This window comes from Trachemys scripta, chromosome 1 (genome assembly GCF_013100865.1).
Source record: "Trachemys scripta elegans isolate TJP31775 chromosome 1, CAS_Tse_1.0, whole genome shotgun sequence".
Lineage (NCBI taxonomy): Eukaryota > Metazoa > Chordata > Testudines > Emydidae > Trachemys > Trachemys scripta.
In genome coordinates this window covers 290,265,584-290,280,737 of record NC_048298.1, presented here as the reverse complement: position 1 = coordinate 290,280,737, position 15,154 = coordinate 290,265,584, and the positions used below count along the sequence as shown (strand labels likewise).

At 40.2% G+C, this 15,154-nt stretch overlaps 1 protein-coding gene across 1 annotated transcript in view; it reads left to right on the top strand.

Moving 5' to 3' along the window:
* The window catches only part of KPNA3 (karyopherin subunit alpha 3), an 86,626-nt gene extending 76,995 nt beyond the window's left edge, over positions 1-9,631 (top strand). The window contains exons 16-17 of the mRNA XM_034758524.1: positions 1,062-1,156; positions 7,074-9,631. Of these exons, the coding sequence (XP_034614415.1) occupies positions 1,062-1,156; positions 7,074-7,172 (194 nt within the window). The 3' untranslated portion in view covers positions 7,173-9,631. The remainder of the gene's footprint in view (positions 1-1,061; positions 1,157-7,073) is intronic.
* The last annotated feature ends 5,523 nt before the right edge of the window (positions 9,632-15,154 follow it).

The window sequence follows — 15,154 nt, the reverse complement described above, 5'->3', positions numbered from 1 at the left end:
CACATGCCACATAACACCAGCAATTGGTCCTTATGTGGTATTTGAATAAGTGGATGAAACTGTCAGAAAGGGAAAAAAATACATTACCTTGTAGCCATTATAGCTTTTTTCTATTTAGTGAAACTTATTTAGAGTGATTTTCACATTGGCGGACACTTGGTGGCAGGGTGGGGCGAGGACATACTTCCACAGACCAGTGTATTTCAGTAGTAGCTTTCTGTATCTTTTTCAGATTTGTTTTAAAGAGAGCGTTATTTCCACCCAACTCCTGCAGGATCAAGCACAGGCAGTAAAACTCATGGTTTTGTATCACTCCATTGCAGTGGGAATGGATGTTAGTATTTTGACTTCCCTGCAGAATTAAAATAGAAAGAGAAGTTGGGCTTGAGGTAGCAAGTCCCTGTTAAATCACACATCAGCAATTTAGATATGATGGCAAGTTAATTTTTCAAAAGCAAGTTAGAGACAAATGAATGTCTTAAAGGTTTTTCCCCCCTCCCCCCATGTACATAAATTTCTTGCTTGAAAATGAAGTTATGATTTTAAACTACTGTAGCTATGTTCTTCTGTCACCTTGTTTGCATTTCACTCTTGGTATGCTACTCTAATGTGGAACCACTTTTAGCCTGCCAAGATGTACAATGTCTGTATGGGACAAAGGATACATGCTATACAGCAGAAATGCACAAGCTTTGCTTAACTGAGTGCTTCACCTAACTTACATAAAAGGGAATGGATTGCAGCAGCCCTGGAGGCTTTTAAGAACAGGTTTGACTCCGCATCATCATTAAGGTGGGTGGCCTATGGAAACAGGCTGTGCTGAGACCTGTAGATTCCACAAGCCACACCTCTGTCTTAAAGATGAAAATGGCAACTTTGAAAGAACATTCTGGGTCATGTTTGAAAACTAGGCTCCATCGTGACCATCCTTGTACTCTAGTTACATTAGTACCTCTCAAGACATACTGAAGACAGTATTTTGTTATGCTAACCTAAAGTAGCTACTAACAAACTTCATTTTAACCCGTTGAACGCTTTTATTCCTGCTGTCATTTTGCCAGGTTTAGAAAAAATTGAAGCCTTGCAACAGCACGAGAATGAGGACATCTATAAACTAGCATTTGAAATCATAGATCAGTATTTCTCTGGTGATGATGTAAGTATGTTAAAGAATGCTCTGTGTGTGGTTATAGATGTATGAAATGTCTGGTGTGAATGCTTTTGTACTCCATATTTTAATTTTGTAACTACATTGTCAGCTTTACTTCAGTCATCCCCCTTTATGGACATGGGTTGTTCAGAGGATATTTTCCTACCTTTTTCTGTACAGCTTGTCTTAATCTTTTAATTAAGATACTTTCTCAATCTTCCATTCTCCCTCTATGGTTTCCTTCCCTTCTGTGACTTCTTTGACCTGTATCTACTCCATCTTTTTCATTCCTTTCTTGCACCAAGAAACTGCCTCAAACAGACATTGACTAAGACGGGCAATTCATTTTTTGCCTAATAAACCAGTAAAAGCTAGCCCACACTACAACATCTTCTAAAGTTGAACAGTTTATCATTAGAAGAAAATGTACTTGCAAATCAAGTTTTATATACTTTATAGAAAAATAGATTGATATCAGATATTATGATTAACCCTGCACTGTCCTTAAAAATTGTTTGATGCCAGCAGTTCTCCTTCAGATTACCACGCCAGGCCTCACATGTCCTGTGTAGAAGCCATGGAATCATTCAGCACAGTAAAACTGTTAAGGGGTGCGTGTATAATCCTAGAATTCAGTGCCAAGGAAAAGAGGTCCCTTCCCCATTACTCCCTCAGTTCCACTCTTCTTATTGGGTTTGGTTCTGTGACCACAAATCTGTTTCAATCTGTGCCAGCTATTCCTGCACAGTGAAATCAATAGTTTTTATGGTGATTAACATTTTCTTGGACATTTGTCCTGAGTGGTATCTTGTTATAATTGCAGGTATAGCAACAATTGACTGCTTGGTGATCTTGTTCCTCCAAAATATTAGTTTCCAACAATCCGATCACCATGAAATGTTAGCTCAAGATATGTTTCCTCAAATGACTTTGAGGCTTCTTTAGAAGGTCCACTGGGGGATGAAGTCCGTCCTCTTGGAATGCTTGGTGGAGTGAGGAGCTTTCTCCTGGAGATTTGAGTGGATTGCGTCTACAGTCTAAAGTATCTGAGTTGGAGGCCCTAGGACCAGACAAAGAATCCAAGACTTTTGGGTCCGTCCTCTGGATGTAAAGCAGCTGAACTGTTACAAGGAGGAGGGTGAAGTTTTTTTCCTCAATCTCTGAGGATAGGACAAGAAGCAATGGGCTTAAATTAAAGCAAGGGAGGTTTAGGCTGGACACTAGGAAGAACTTCTTATCTGTCATGGTAGTTGAACACCAGAACAAATTGCCTATGGAGGTCATAGAATCTCCATCATTGGAAGTTTTTAAGAGCAGGTTAGACAAACACCTGTCAGGAATGGTCTAGTAGTTACTACTTAGTCCTGCCTTGAGTGCAGGGGACTGGACTAGATGACTTATTGAGGTCCCTTTCAGTCCTACACTTCTGATTCTGTGATTTTATGCACCTCAGATTATAGGGAATCCTAAGTCACTGTCCAGAGTTTCTAAAAAGTGTGTAAAAGTTCAAGGGATTTGCATGAAAAAAGGCACCAGGATACAAGTCAGTCATATCCAAAGGTTGGTTCAGGTCCAGCCCTGCTTACTTGCACGCATTTCTTCAAATCCTGGGATGTCAAAAGCAGTTAAGACTTCCTCAGATGCTGGGTGTCTGGATCCTGCACTCCTTGGGCTTTGCAATGGGATTTATTAGTCAGATTGGATCTGTCTTCTAAATAACCTCTTTATTTTCTCATAAAAACAGTCTTTCCTATGTTGGCATCCTTTCTTACTGAGAAATCGCCATCTCAGAGAGGTCTAATCAGTCATGGTTTTGCTTCTGTGGGGAGAAGGAGCAGCCACTAAAGAACAGAGCTGAAGGCTCTGAAGCTGTATTTCTGGCAGTGTTATTCCTCCCTCTAGATACCTTTTTGTCACTCTGGCCATCTGCTGCTGCCCGAGGGAGTCAATTGTTTCAGAATAAGATGTATATCCACCTTCTTGTCTTTTGTCCTCCTTGGGAGTTTTGACCCTCGTGGGCTCCAGCTCTTCCTGATTCAGGCTCTTTTGGAGAGTTGGTTTGAGCAAAAAGGATGAAGGAAAACTGATATCTAGGTTGCCTCCCCCAAAATATTCCAGACCTTTAGCAGAGTGCTGTCAGGATGAGAATTTCCATTTCTGTCCTGAAGGATTTGGTATCAGAGTAACAAGCTGGGTGTAATTCATCAGAAGTATTCCTCCCCCCATCTTTGTCATCTGATGCTTCTTTTTATTATTATTATTATTATTTTTTTATAAATGGAGATATCCTATCCCCTAGAACTGGAAGGGACCCTAAAAGGTCATCAAGTCCAGCCCCCTGCCTTCACTAGCAGGACCAAGTACTGATTTTGCCCCAGATCCCTAAGTGGCCCCCTCAAGGATTGAACTCACAACACTGGGTTTAGCAGGCCAATGCTCAAACCACTGAGCCATCTCTCCCCCCATTTCTGTCCTTTCCTCAGAGGGACCTGAAGGCATTTAGGATGTAGTAGAAAGGATGGCAGTGTCTGACATTCCTCTTGTTTCAATCCATAGTAAATCATGTGATATTTGACCTTCTGGTGTTGAAGGAGCCAGGTAGTTGTTCCCACAAACAAAGGGCTTCTAGATGCTGTAGAAGGTTTGCTTTAGAATCACCTAGCTGTGGTGCAGTCTGTTTCAAGGAAACTTGACTCTTGATGCCAGGTAATTAGGGGTTTAAACTACGGCTGTCGATTAATCGCAGTTAACTCATGCAATTAATTCAAAAAATTAATCATGATTTTAAAAATTAATTGTGATTTAATCGCACTGTTAAACAATTGAATACCAATTGAATGGATGCAGGGGATAAGGCTTGGCAGGGTGGGGGTTCTGCATTGCTCGAAATGACACACCTGCACTGCTGGCGAGGGGCAAGTGACTGCTCTTACAGCTTACCTTTGCTTCCCTATCAGTCATTTTTCTGTAGGGAAGCAAAGAAATCTGTGGGGGACATGAATTATGCAGAATTCCCCCAGGAGTAAATAGGACACTGAGTCAGTGGATTTGTTGTTTTGTTTTTTGGGCAGCTCTGTTATAACTTTACTGGATTTTCAATGTCAGTATGTCTTAGGGTCCTATGTAGAAACACAAAATAAAGCTAGATAACACTCTTCGGGTGGTTATTTATAACAAGTAACTATCAAACCCAAAACAGTATTCTGTCCCTTTTAAGGACTAAGGCAAACAAACCAAGCCCTTTAATAGGTGTGACAAAGTTCCTCCTCTATCTTGGTGGGTCCTGCACTTATTGGCAGATTTTCTTGCCTCAGATATTCACCATGTGGGTTGGGGAACAGCCCAGAGACCTTCCCCTCTGGGAGAACCCACAGTCCAGGTCAATTGGGAGGTTTGGGGGGAACCCAGGCCCGCCCTCTACTCCGGGTTCCAGCCCAGGGCCCTGTGGACTGCAGCTGTCTATAGTACCTCCTGTAACAGCTGCATGACAGCTACAACTCCCTGGGCTACTTCCCCATGGCCTCCTCCAAACACCTTCTTTATTCTCACCACAGGACCTTCCTCCTAGTGTCTGATAATGCTTGTGTTCCTCAGTCCTCCAGGAGCTCTCCCTCTCAGCTCCTCACACTCACACCACAAACTGAAGTGAGCTTCTTTTAAAATCCAGGTGCCCTGATTAGCCTGCCTTAATTGATTCTAGCAGCTTCTTCTTAATTGGCTCCAGATGTCCTAATTAACCTGCCTGCCTTAACTGGTTCTAGCAGGTTCCTGATTACTCTAGTGCAGCCCCTGCTCTGGTCACTCAGAGAACAGAAAACTACTCATCCAGTGACCAGTATATTTGCCCTCTACCAGACTCCTGTACCCCAGGTCTGTCACACAGGATTACACAAATGAGAAGAAAAGAAGCTATATTTACCTCACCTGCCTGACAGTACTAGGGCTCCCAGCCCAGAAGCATCTTTTTTTTTTCTTTTTCTTTCCCCACCCCCTGTGGAATGTCTTCTCCTCCCCTTTTGGAGGAGACTGGAGGCCACTGATTCTCTCTGTGCCACTAACTCTACATTATTCCCTTGTAGTTCACTGCAATAGGGCATGCAGGTGTGGTCCTTTTCTTCAGAAACCAGACTAACCCTCTCCTGACTTCCTAAGGGATGATAGACCCCTTGTACTAAAGAAGTATCAACCTTGGTGTGCTGCTTTGTAATGTCTTTGTAGAAGAAGACAGTCCTGCTAGTTGTAGTTCAATCACACTTAACAAAGCATTGTATCAACTCTAAATCCAGATTGGATCCTCAGTTTGGGAAAGTGCTGTTGTTTTTCTTAATTAGCACTCAGCTTTTCTGCTGAGGATTGTTGCTGCCTCTAGCGCTTCACTGGCATCCATTTAGAGTAATAAGCATTGTTATGAAGGAGAAAAGTTATTTGCCAGTAACTTGTTCTCCAGATGTATTGCTCAGCAGATCTACAGGCTTTCCTCCTCCTCTCTCTTTAGGAGTTAATGAGTTTCCTGAAGTAGAGAGGGGCTGAAGGATTTTAGGGGTCAGCACTCCAAAATCCTAAAGCCTTGTCTACACTACACAGTTTTGTCAACAAAAGTCAGCTTTTGTCAATAAAAGAGTGGAGGTATACATGCTGAAATGCTCCTCCCGCCAATGTAACTCCCCTACTATGCCGACATAATAAAACCAGAGGTGTTGGGCTTATGTTGGTGGTGTTAGGGCGACGCAGTGTCTGTGTTGATACTGTGAGCTGGGGCAAGAATGGACGCTGTTCCCAGCTGAGAGCCCCGGGTGGCTTCCCCTCCTCTCCCAACAGGGCAGATGGGCTCCCAGCAGAGAGCTGCCAACAGAGCTGAGAGACCGGACTCTCAGCTCCCCACATTCCCCCTCTTAGGTCGGTGGAAGGGCTCCTGGTGAGGACGCACACCGCTGACCCAAGGAGGGTAGTGTGGACATCAGTCACCACAGTAATTAATTCAGTGGCTTTAAGTCGACCTAATATAGGTCGACTTATCTTTATATTGTTTCAGAATACTGGATCTCAGTGTGTAAACAGTATATGCACCCTCAGATGGCCTTACTGCTTTGAATGGTTCAATAACTCATGCGACATGGCATGTGGCTCCTGAAGTCTGATTTTCAGAGCCAGTACATTCAGAACAAATATCAGCAAGTAACCTTATCCTAGCATGCTCAATGCTGCTGCCAGTGGACTGTATGCTGGAAATCAGGTGTACATATTGTAATGCTATTAACAATTTTAGCCTTCACTAGAAGCAAAATGTTACCTGTATGCCTAACTTCTAAAACTCTGAGAGGGGAAATTGAATCATGGTTCTTCTATATTAATGGCTTGCATGCTACACCAAGCTTCATTTGTTTCTTTTGTAAAATAATATAGTATATTCAACTGGGAATTTGAGAAGTTTAAAAAATAAATCACTCTGAAATAACTTAAGTTAGAATCTTCAGAATCAAAGAGGAAATACTGATTACTAAAAAAAAAAAAAAAAGACAAGAATTCCTATCGGCTATAGATAAAAATCAATTTAATACAATAGGTAACCCTGAGAAAAGCACAAAACTAGTTTTTAGATTTCACTAATATTGATTAGACGATATAGTAGAAAGCTAAAATTTCAATCTTAATTTTGTAGTTGAGTCTTCGCTGTAATTAAGTGGTAACACAATCAATAAGGATTCGATGCATCTATTTCCTTAATGGCATTAGAACAAAGCATGATTTTTCTTTTTAAAAAAAAAGTTATATTGAATTGGCTAAAATTATTAACATTTCACCTTTTAGTAACAAAATATTTCAGTTGGCCAATATTTATGAAATATTTATGCATCCCTGTATGTTAAATGACTTGTACAAGGTGTTGGGTTTGTATGGATTACTTTTTATTATATCTTTATAGATTGATGAAGATCCCAGCCTCATTCCTGAAGCCACTCAAGGAGGTACTTACAACTTTGACCCAACAGCCAATCTTCAAACAAAAGAATTTAATTTTTAAGTTCAATACAGTGCAGCTTCTCTGTCCCACACCAATACGAAGCACCACCAAATGGCTACCAAGTGAAAAAAAAAAAGGCTCCAAGACACACATGCCTCCTCGTTTTGATGCTTCTAAAGCAAGCCATGTATCGGTCACTTTGCAATTGCCAAAAGTCACTATCACGTGGACTGTGAATGCATATGCATGATCTCTTAAACTGTTTTACAATTCTTTTTAACAGTCCCAATTACCTTCTTTTTTTGCCTTTTTCCCTGGTGCCACATGCTGACAACCGCAATCTGCAGTTTTGTTAAGAAAATTTCATAGTGGTGGCACATCTGCTTTCCACGGAAAAGTAACTTCTTTGGAAAATGGTGCGCTGTGGATCAAGACACTTTGGTATGATGCATACATTTTGGAAGACTTTACAGGGGCACAGTTTGGTCTGAGCCTCCATCGTCCTCCACAAACATATTTTCATATACTTTATGTGGAAGAATAGATTCAAAAATGCAAGCCAAATGAATTTCATTGGTGAAACTGAAATAAAAGTAACTTACACTTGGCAATTGATTAAACAGTTAAGTTTAAAAAACAAACTACTTCATCTATCAGTAATTGATGTGTGTTCATTAACTGCCTCAGAAACCAGGATTGGAGAATGAACTGTAGATTTGGACTGGTAAAGCTTTTGCCGTTATACCTAATTTTTGAGAACAGCGAGCCCTATTTGACCACTCACTTCAGCCTGTGTGTTCCTGCTGTTTTGAAGTAATCAGATGCTGTGCATGGTATTTTACCTGAGCTACAACCTGTTATGGACTTGAACTTCTGTTTAAGCTGAAAGCAAGAGTCCTTGACGAGAAAAAAAAATCTGTCCAAAACCACGCATTGGTTAAAAAGAATCTTGCTTTCAACTTCCAGTAGTCAGTATATTTCATTTTAAATTGATAATTGGATAAGGTTGATTTATATTGGGTTTAAACTGTGGAGCTTTCATGTTTACTGTAATTTAGTCTTAAACTATTTTTTACTTAGTAACCAGTGCTTATGATGATGTGGTTGGCAACAAACCAGCAGCTATTTAGAAGCATCATAAAAGCTTCATTCTTGGAGTATTGGAAGAGTAATTCAGAAATGAGTCTAAAACGGTATTCACTTGATTTAAAAAAATTACAAGCTAGTTGATGTGTGAGGCTGTTTAGAAGCTGCAGTGTTTCAGCATAAGCCTGATATGCAGCACACATTAAATAACTTTATATAAGCTGGTAATAGGAGAGGTCATTGCTTTCGGAAAGTTGTCTGGCCCAGTTATTTTCAAAGGGATTTGCTTTTGGTGGGGTGAAGATGAATAATTTGAAACTCTGTAAGCTATCACACAAGCTGGTTTTGTTGCCGTTGTTTACTGGGTGTAATTTCCCAATGCATTGATGTGAAGGGATAGAAAAATCTAAACTAATTTAGTTATTGGATGTGGGTTGTATTTACTGTGATGAAGATAAGGACAGATGCCATCAGAGCTTTGTGGATCAGCTGTTTTTTTTCCACGGATGAACAACACATAGCAGGTGTGCATTCATTAAATATATATCTGCCAAGGTGGAGCCACTTTAAAGAGCGAGTTGTCTTGTATCTTAAATAGATACAAGCGTATGTTTAAAATGCAAGATTTTTACTTGCTAGATAATCTGTTTTAATATAGTGGTTTGGCCTCTGATTATTTATAGGTTTTATAAATTTTAGAATCAATTTCTCTTTAAGGTGGCTCAGATTTTTCAACTCTTGTGCACATAAAATTGAGTTGAAGTTCATTGTGCCTTTTTTTCTTTTCCCAAAAGTTGAGTTGAAGCTTCATATGGTAACTGCATCCTAGTCACATACTATAGTCTAAAATCTTTAAACTGTGTGGTGTTTGCTAAAACTAAACAATATAAAGTCAAAGTTAGTAAGGTCACAAAGTTTTGTGAAATTAGAGTTCCAGCTGATGATGATGTGAACAAATCTTCCCCCTCTTTATTCTCAATTTAGTTCTCTATATGCCATATAGACTGACAGTTACCCTTTTCAGCCTGCACTCACGATTTTCCTAGAGATTACATACAAATTGAGATTACATTCATGATTTTCCACAACTGTGAAGATCTAATTTTTTTTCTTGCACTCAGTGCATCACATTAAAAGTGAACATCGGAGAACTGAGTAAAGCACTACAAAGCATTTGCTCATTTCTTTCTGTTGTGACCTTATCAGCTTTTGATTGGGATTGCACCATTTCATAGTTAATAAAGGAAACCAAGTATATTGCTGCACTTTTACGTTTTCAGAAGTGTTTAAAAATTGCATTGTTTTTATTATTTTTTTAAACTATCAGTTAAAATAGACTAAAACGTTCTTTCAAAAGAGGCATCTAAATGTGTTCCTAATTTTGTATATGGGCTTAGGTTTTGTAACCAATAAAAAGCTGCTATCAAATACTATAAAACATGCAAAAACTTATTTTGAAAACTATCAAACTGTCTTTTCAAATTGATTTAAGGTTTTTTCTGTCTTTGACCAAATTTTAGCTAGTAGAACTCCACATCAAAGTTTGAAGTATGTTACTTAAACAAAATAAGCTAATGCAGTGATCTTTGAAACTTTGAATACTGTTCTAATGTGGAGTTTTATATTTGCTATAGAGTTGACCATCCAGTGGAGGAAGGTTGTGTTACACTCATAGTAAGTGGTGTGAAGACAAAAGTGGTGCTTTTCAGACTGCCAATTTCTAGCAGTTTTGTAGTTACAAAGGAAAAAAATTGCAGTAAAGCTAAAGGCCAATTTATTCTGTCAGTTGTCTGAGTCAAATGGCATGTGTACATGATATACATATATGCTAAATTAGGGAATAAATTACAAGTAATTCAAATTGAGAAGCAAGCAGACTTTTTCATAACACTTTTTTTTTTTAACACTGTTGCCTGCTAGAACTTCCAGAAGACTTCCTTTCCAGGTTGCAGGTATTTATGTTCTACCTGCTTATTCACCATTGTCTTTTAAAGATTTAATAGCACAAAATGTATAGGCACTATCTTATCTTATTCTTTGCATGTTAGGCTCTTCTGTAAATTTCTCCCTTTGGCTTACTTGCTTAGTTCAGACAAAAACTTAAGTCCCATTTTCAAAAGTGATTTAGTTACTGGGGTCCCTCCGATTCACTTTGATTTTTGACAATGTGACCTAGGCTATTAAGTCATTTAGGTGCTTTTGAAAATTTTACCCTATAAATTGTTAACCATACAGCTGGTCCTACTTACGAACATTTTGAGAGCTACTAGGTTAGAATTTGTTGTACAATGTTTTTTTAAAGAAAATGTCTTGTATCTTTTACAAAGCATCTTACAAGAATGTCTTCCTTATCTTTTTTCAAGGTGACATAGCTCTTCAGTTTTGCTTTATGGATCTATTAAGCAATGGATGTGTGAGGAGATGCATTGACCGACATGCTTTTTTTTTCTAAATCTCAAAGGAGTTTGTCAAGTGTTCAGGTCCCAGATTTGACGTACTTATTCTAATCTGATGCAGAATATTTAAAATAGATATTAATTCCATTAAAAAGCTTTCTGCCTAAATAGCCTAGTTCAGTTGGGTTCCTCTGTTAGTTTTGCAGTAGAAGTGAACCTTTTTCTGAAATACCGATTGTACTTATGCTCACAAACATAAATAGGAAAAAAATGATGTATTCAACTGGAAATGGAAATATTTGCAAGATGAAAGTGTAAAATTATTAGGATGGGAGTATATTTTCCAAGTTTCTAAAACGGTATGAAATCACTAGAGGTTGTATTTTAACATTCTTTGCTTTTGAGAGGCAGTTGGCAAATAGAGATCATCAGATATACAAAATATTTTGGATTGTCTTGTCTTTGTAAAACTAGAACATTTATAGTTGCTTTGGTTTTGCTTTTTGATGAAGCTTTACCATAAACTGTTTGGTGATATACTTAAGTGCAGTAGTTGAAGTAAATATATGCTACACTCCAGAAACTTTATTAGAAGAATTTTAAGGTTGCACTGTCAAATAATGAGAATTCAGGTTGGGTGTGCAAACTTTAATTCTTCTCCCTTGTCCATATGCATTAGGATACAGTCTTTAACTACATGGTCACATACTATATTTTTCCACAATGCCTCATTTAGTGAATTGCTAAATGATTCAGTGTTTCTCTTTATCCTCCACGTTCAATGTGTGGCCCCATGCTTTATTTATTGCATGCCATACAAACCCTGCACTGATTACATTAATTTCTTTATGGATATTTCCATGGTACTCTCAGCCATAGTATCTGCATGCTTCACAAACATTAACTTAATCTTCACAACACCCCAGTGAGATTAGGTGGTGGTGGTGGTGGTGGAATCTCCATTTTACAGCTGGGGAACTAAGGCACAGAAAAAGGCTAAATTTCTTTAGCCTTTAGATTTCTTTCTAAATCACTAATTTTGGATGCCCAGCGTGAAACACCTAGGGGCCTGATTTTTCAGAGTGCTTAGCATTTATATAGCACTTTATATATTCAAAGCACTGCTCCAGTCAACTTCAGTTGCAGCTGTGAGCACTCAATACTTTAACAAATCTGGCCCCGGGTGTGTCATGTTGGGCACCCAGAAAAAGGGGAATACACAATGACCACCTGTGAAAAGTTTGGTTTAAGTGACTTGACCAGCATCACAGAGAAACTCCAGCAAAGGCAGGGATAGAATGCAGTATCCAGGGCAACAATGCCTTAACCATGAGACTATCCTTTCTCTTCCTGCAATCCCTTGCCTCATTAACTACACATCTTCTGACTTCTGCACCAAATGAAGCAGGAGTCCTACTGACAACCGCTTCTTACACCACCCTGATTTATTCCCAGAGCACCTCTGTGCCTACCCATCCCTGATTTCTGCAACTGTCTAGTCTCAGTCTTCCCCTAATATATGTCATCCCTCTACATTCCAGTATAGCAGCCTTCTAGCTGCCTTGATGTCAGCAAAAACAAAGCAAAGGAAAAAGTGTCTCTGCTATTGGTTCCAGTGCCTCTGTGGCTGCCGGGCCACTGTGAGAAGTAATTGCAGGGGAAAAAGTCCTGTTCAGTCTCTGCAGTCTTGGGATAGAGCATGCTCAATTGCTCTGTGGGAATGGCAGGTGTAAGTCTGGCCTGGAGGAACTTTGGGGATGGAGCATGCTCAGTGTATCTGGAATCTTGGAGAATTTATCTACCAGTCTTTCACAAGACTCATCTCTAAGGCACATCCCTGTCACCAGAGTCACCTCCTGCCAAACTTTGTGCTTTGGAACAGGGACTTGGAGCCCCGCTAGAGCTGCTGAATGTAATGGCTGTAAGAATTTGTTTTTACGTGGGCAAAACAATGTTTTCCCCATAACCATTTTTAGTCAAAACATTTTAATTTTTCCTACAGTTATGAGAATCTCAGTTTTCATACTTTTAAAGTTTTTTGGTCCTTATGATTGCAGAGAGAAACTTGAAAACAATAACCCTAAAAGCTCAAACTGCAAGACAGACAAATCCCCCAAATGTATTATTTTTAAAATCTCATTACTTTTCATAAATCTCAGGGGAAGTGGGGGAGGGTTGGAACCTGCTTCATGATTTTTTGTAGATTTGAGGTTGATGATATTGTTTAATCCTATCCAAGCCAAAGAAGTGATCTCTCCATTTCTGCAGTCTGATACACTTTACCTGGAATTCTGGATCACTTGCTCATAGGTGAGTGGGAGGCAGTAGGCACTGAAGATTTTGGCACTAAGGATTCCTGGTATCTCCTGCTTTTCTTTGTTCTCATTCAGAGCTGGTCAAAAGAACAAGCTGCTGGAATGTGACTGAACAGTTTCAAAACTCAGTCTGAGCATAGAAACGAAGGTGGTGATGGAAGGGGCAAAAAGTCTCAACGTTTCTGACTGCTGCTAGTCTCTGTCCTGAGGGCTGGTCTACACATGGAGTTGTTCCTGATAAAACTCCATGTGTGGATGCTTACTATGGAATAAGAGTGTCCATACATGGAGTTAATCAAGAACAACTCCATGTGTAGACAAGCCCACAGCTGTCCCCGGGACTCTTAAGTGTTAAATGAGGAAGTCTGTTACATTTGTTAACAAAGGATTTTCAATGCCAACTAACACCATGGACAAGCCAGTACAGTAACCCACAAAAGATGTAACTCTTCTATTTAATTTTTCAGCAGATGGGTAATTTCTGCTGGCCATCCAGTGGTCCTCTACTGTCAGGCCAAACCTGGTAAAGGCTTTTGAGATCAGAGGACAAGCTGGTGCCCTCAGTCAACCCACCTCCACCTAAGCAGTGCTAATCTCAAGCTACAATCACTGCTGCTCTGCCTCCCAAGTGTATTCCTTCTACATTTTACAGACCCATTTAAAAATGAGTGGGAAAAGTTTAATCAGCTATTCACCAAGGACAAGATCTCTAGAGACAAGATGGGTGAGGTGAAGTATCTTTTATTGGACCAACTTCTAATACAAAGATAGTCTAATTTTTATCTTCTAATAAAAGAACCTTGTCTTTAATATCCTGGGACCAACATGGCTACAACACAGCAACCAAGATCTCTTGTCTGACAATCTATTCCTCTTCCACTCTGCTAGCTGGAATCCCTCAAACCTTGGTGAGTATGAGTCTGTTTTTTTGTTTGGTTTTCCAGAAAATGAGGACCCAGACTCTCCTATCCAAGGAGTTTTTAACTGTTTTGGCTTGAAACCAACAGAGTGGCAGTCGTCTCATGATCCACCATATTCTAGGATTTGGGTCCCTGGAATGACTGGGAAGTTTTCTGGGTGCTGTAGGATGTAGGGGCTGGGTGTAGGGCTGCTGGTATTGCTAGGATTGGGTGTGGGGGTTGAAATTAGGATTCTGGATGAGATATTTGCCTCCTCCCTCCCATCCCTGCACCATGCTCAGCTCTGTGGCTGCACTATTTACAGAGGTTGTGAAGTACTCAGCAATCTCAAACAGCACAGGTTTGCTTGCCTCACAATTGAGTGTTCTGCGGGAGGTTGGAGGAAAGATGGGGGAAGAGCTCCATGGTGATTGGATTAAAGGGGGGGTGGGATGGCAATGAGATAGTTTTTACCTCAGGAGATGAGGGGAGTAGCAGCCAGCAGGGGTAGGAAAAAGCTGTGACTGCTGAGGAGCAACTAGCTTATGTATGAAATACTAGGGATAGGAGCACTGCCGCACTGAAGGGTGGACTAATAGTGTGCCCACACTGCAGCTGGGAGGTGTACATGCTAGTTTGGCTCAAGCTACTGCCTAAAACTAGTAGTGTGGCTGTTGTACAGGTAGTGGCTGGGGTAGTTGCCTGAGTACATACCCAGGGGTTGGACAGGATTGTAGGTGGGTGGCTTGCCTGGGCTGCCACCCATGTAACTGTTGCTACAGTATATTATCCTCCCACTTATCCTACACTAAGCTTCCCATATTTCCACAAAACTAATTATGATCATTGCCCATTTATAAAAACGAAGTATTATTAATACTTTGGGGGTGACCTACAGAGGATCCTCTCTTCTGAGAGTACTGATGGTAATTGTGTATGCTAGCAGCCTTTCGCCATAGTTGGCTTTTGTTGACCATCCTCCACAGAACATAGCTAAGTTGGGAGTCTGCTTCTTGACAATGAGAGCAGTCTGACTTTAACTGAGAGTAGCAAAGATCAAACCTGTATGGCTCTAGTGCCAGCCTTGTCCAATTGGGGCTTGAGCTATTGGAGTTCCTGGCATTGAGGTAGTGTTCTAGGTTTGTCACCCTACACACCTTTCTAAAGAACTCAAGAGTCGAGGCATCTTTAGTGCCAAGTAAATCTTTCTGGTTCTCTCTATGGGAAAGACTTTTTGGGCAGGGGGTGGGCCACGGGCATGGAATTGGTTGGTCTCTCAAAACCTGCCAGCCACATGGTAGCCACATGGTAACCACACAACCAGTCTGCTGGGATGAAGGTATGAG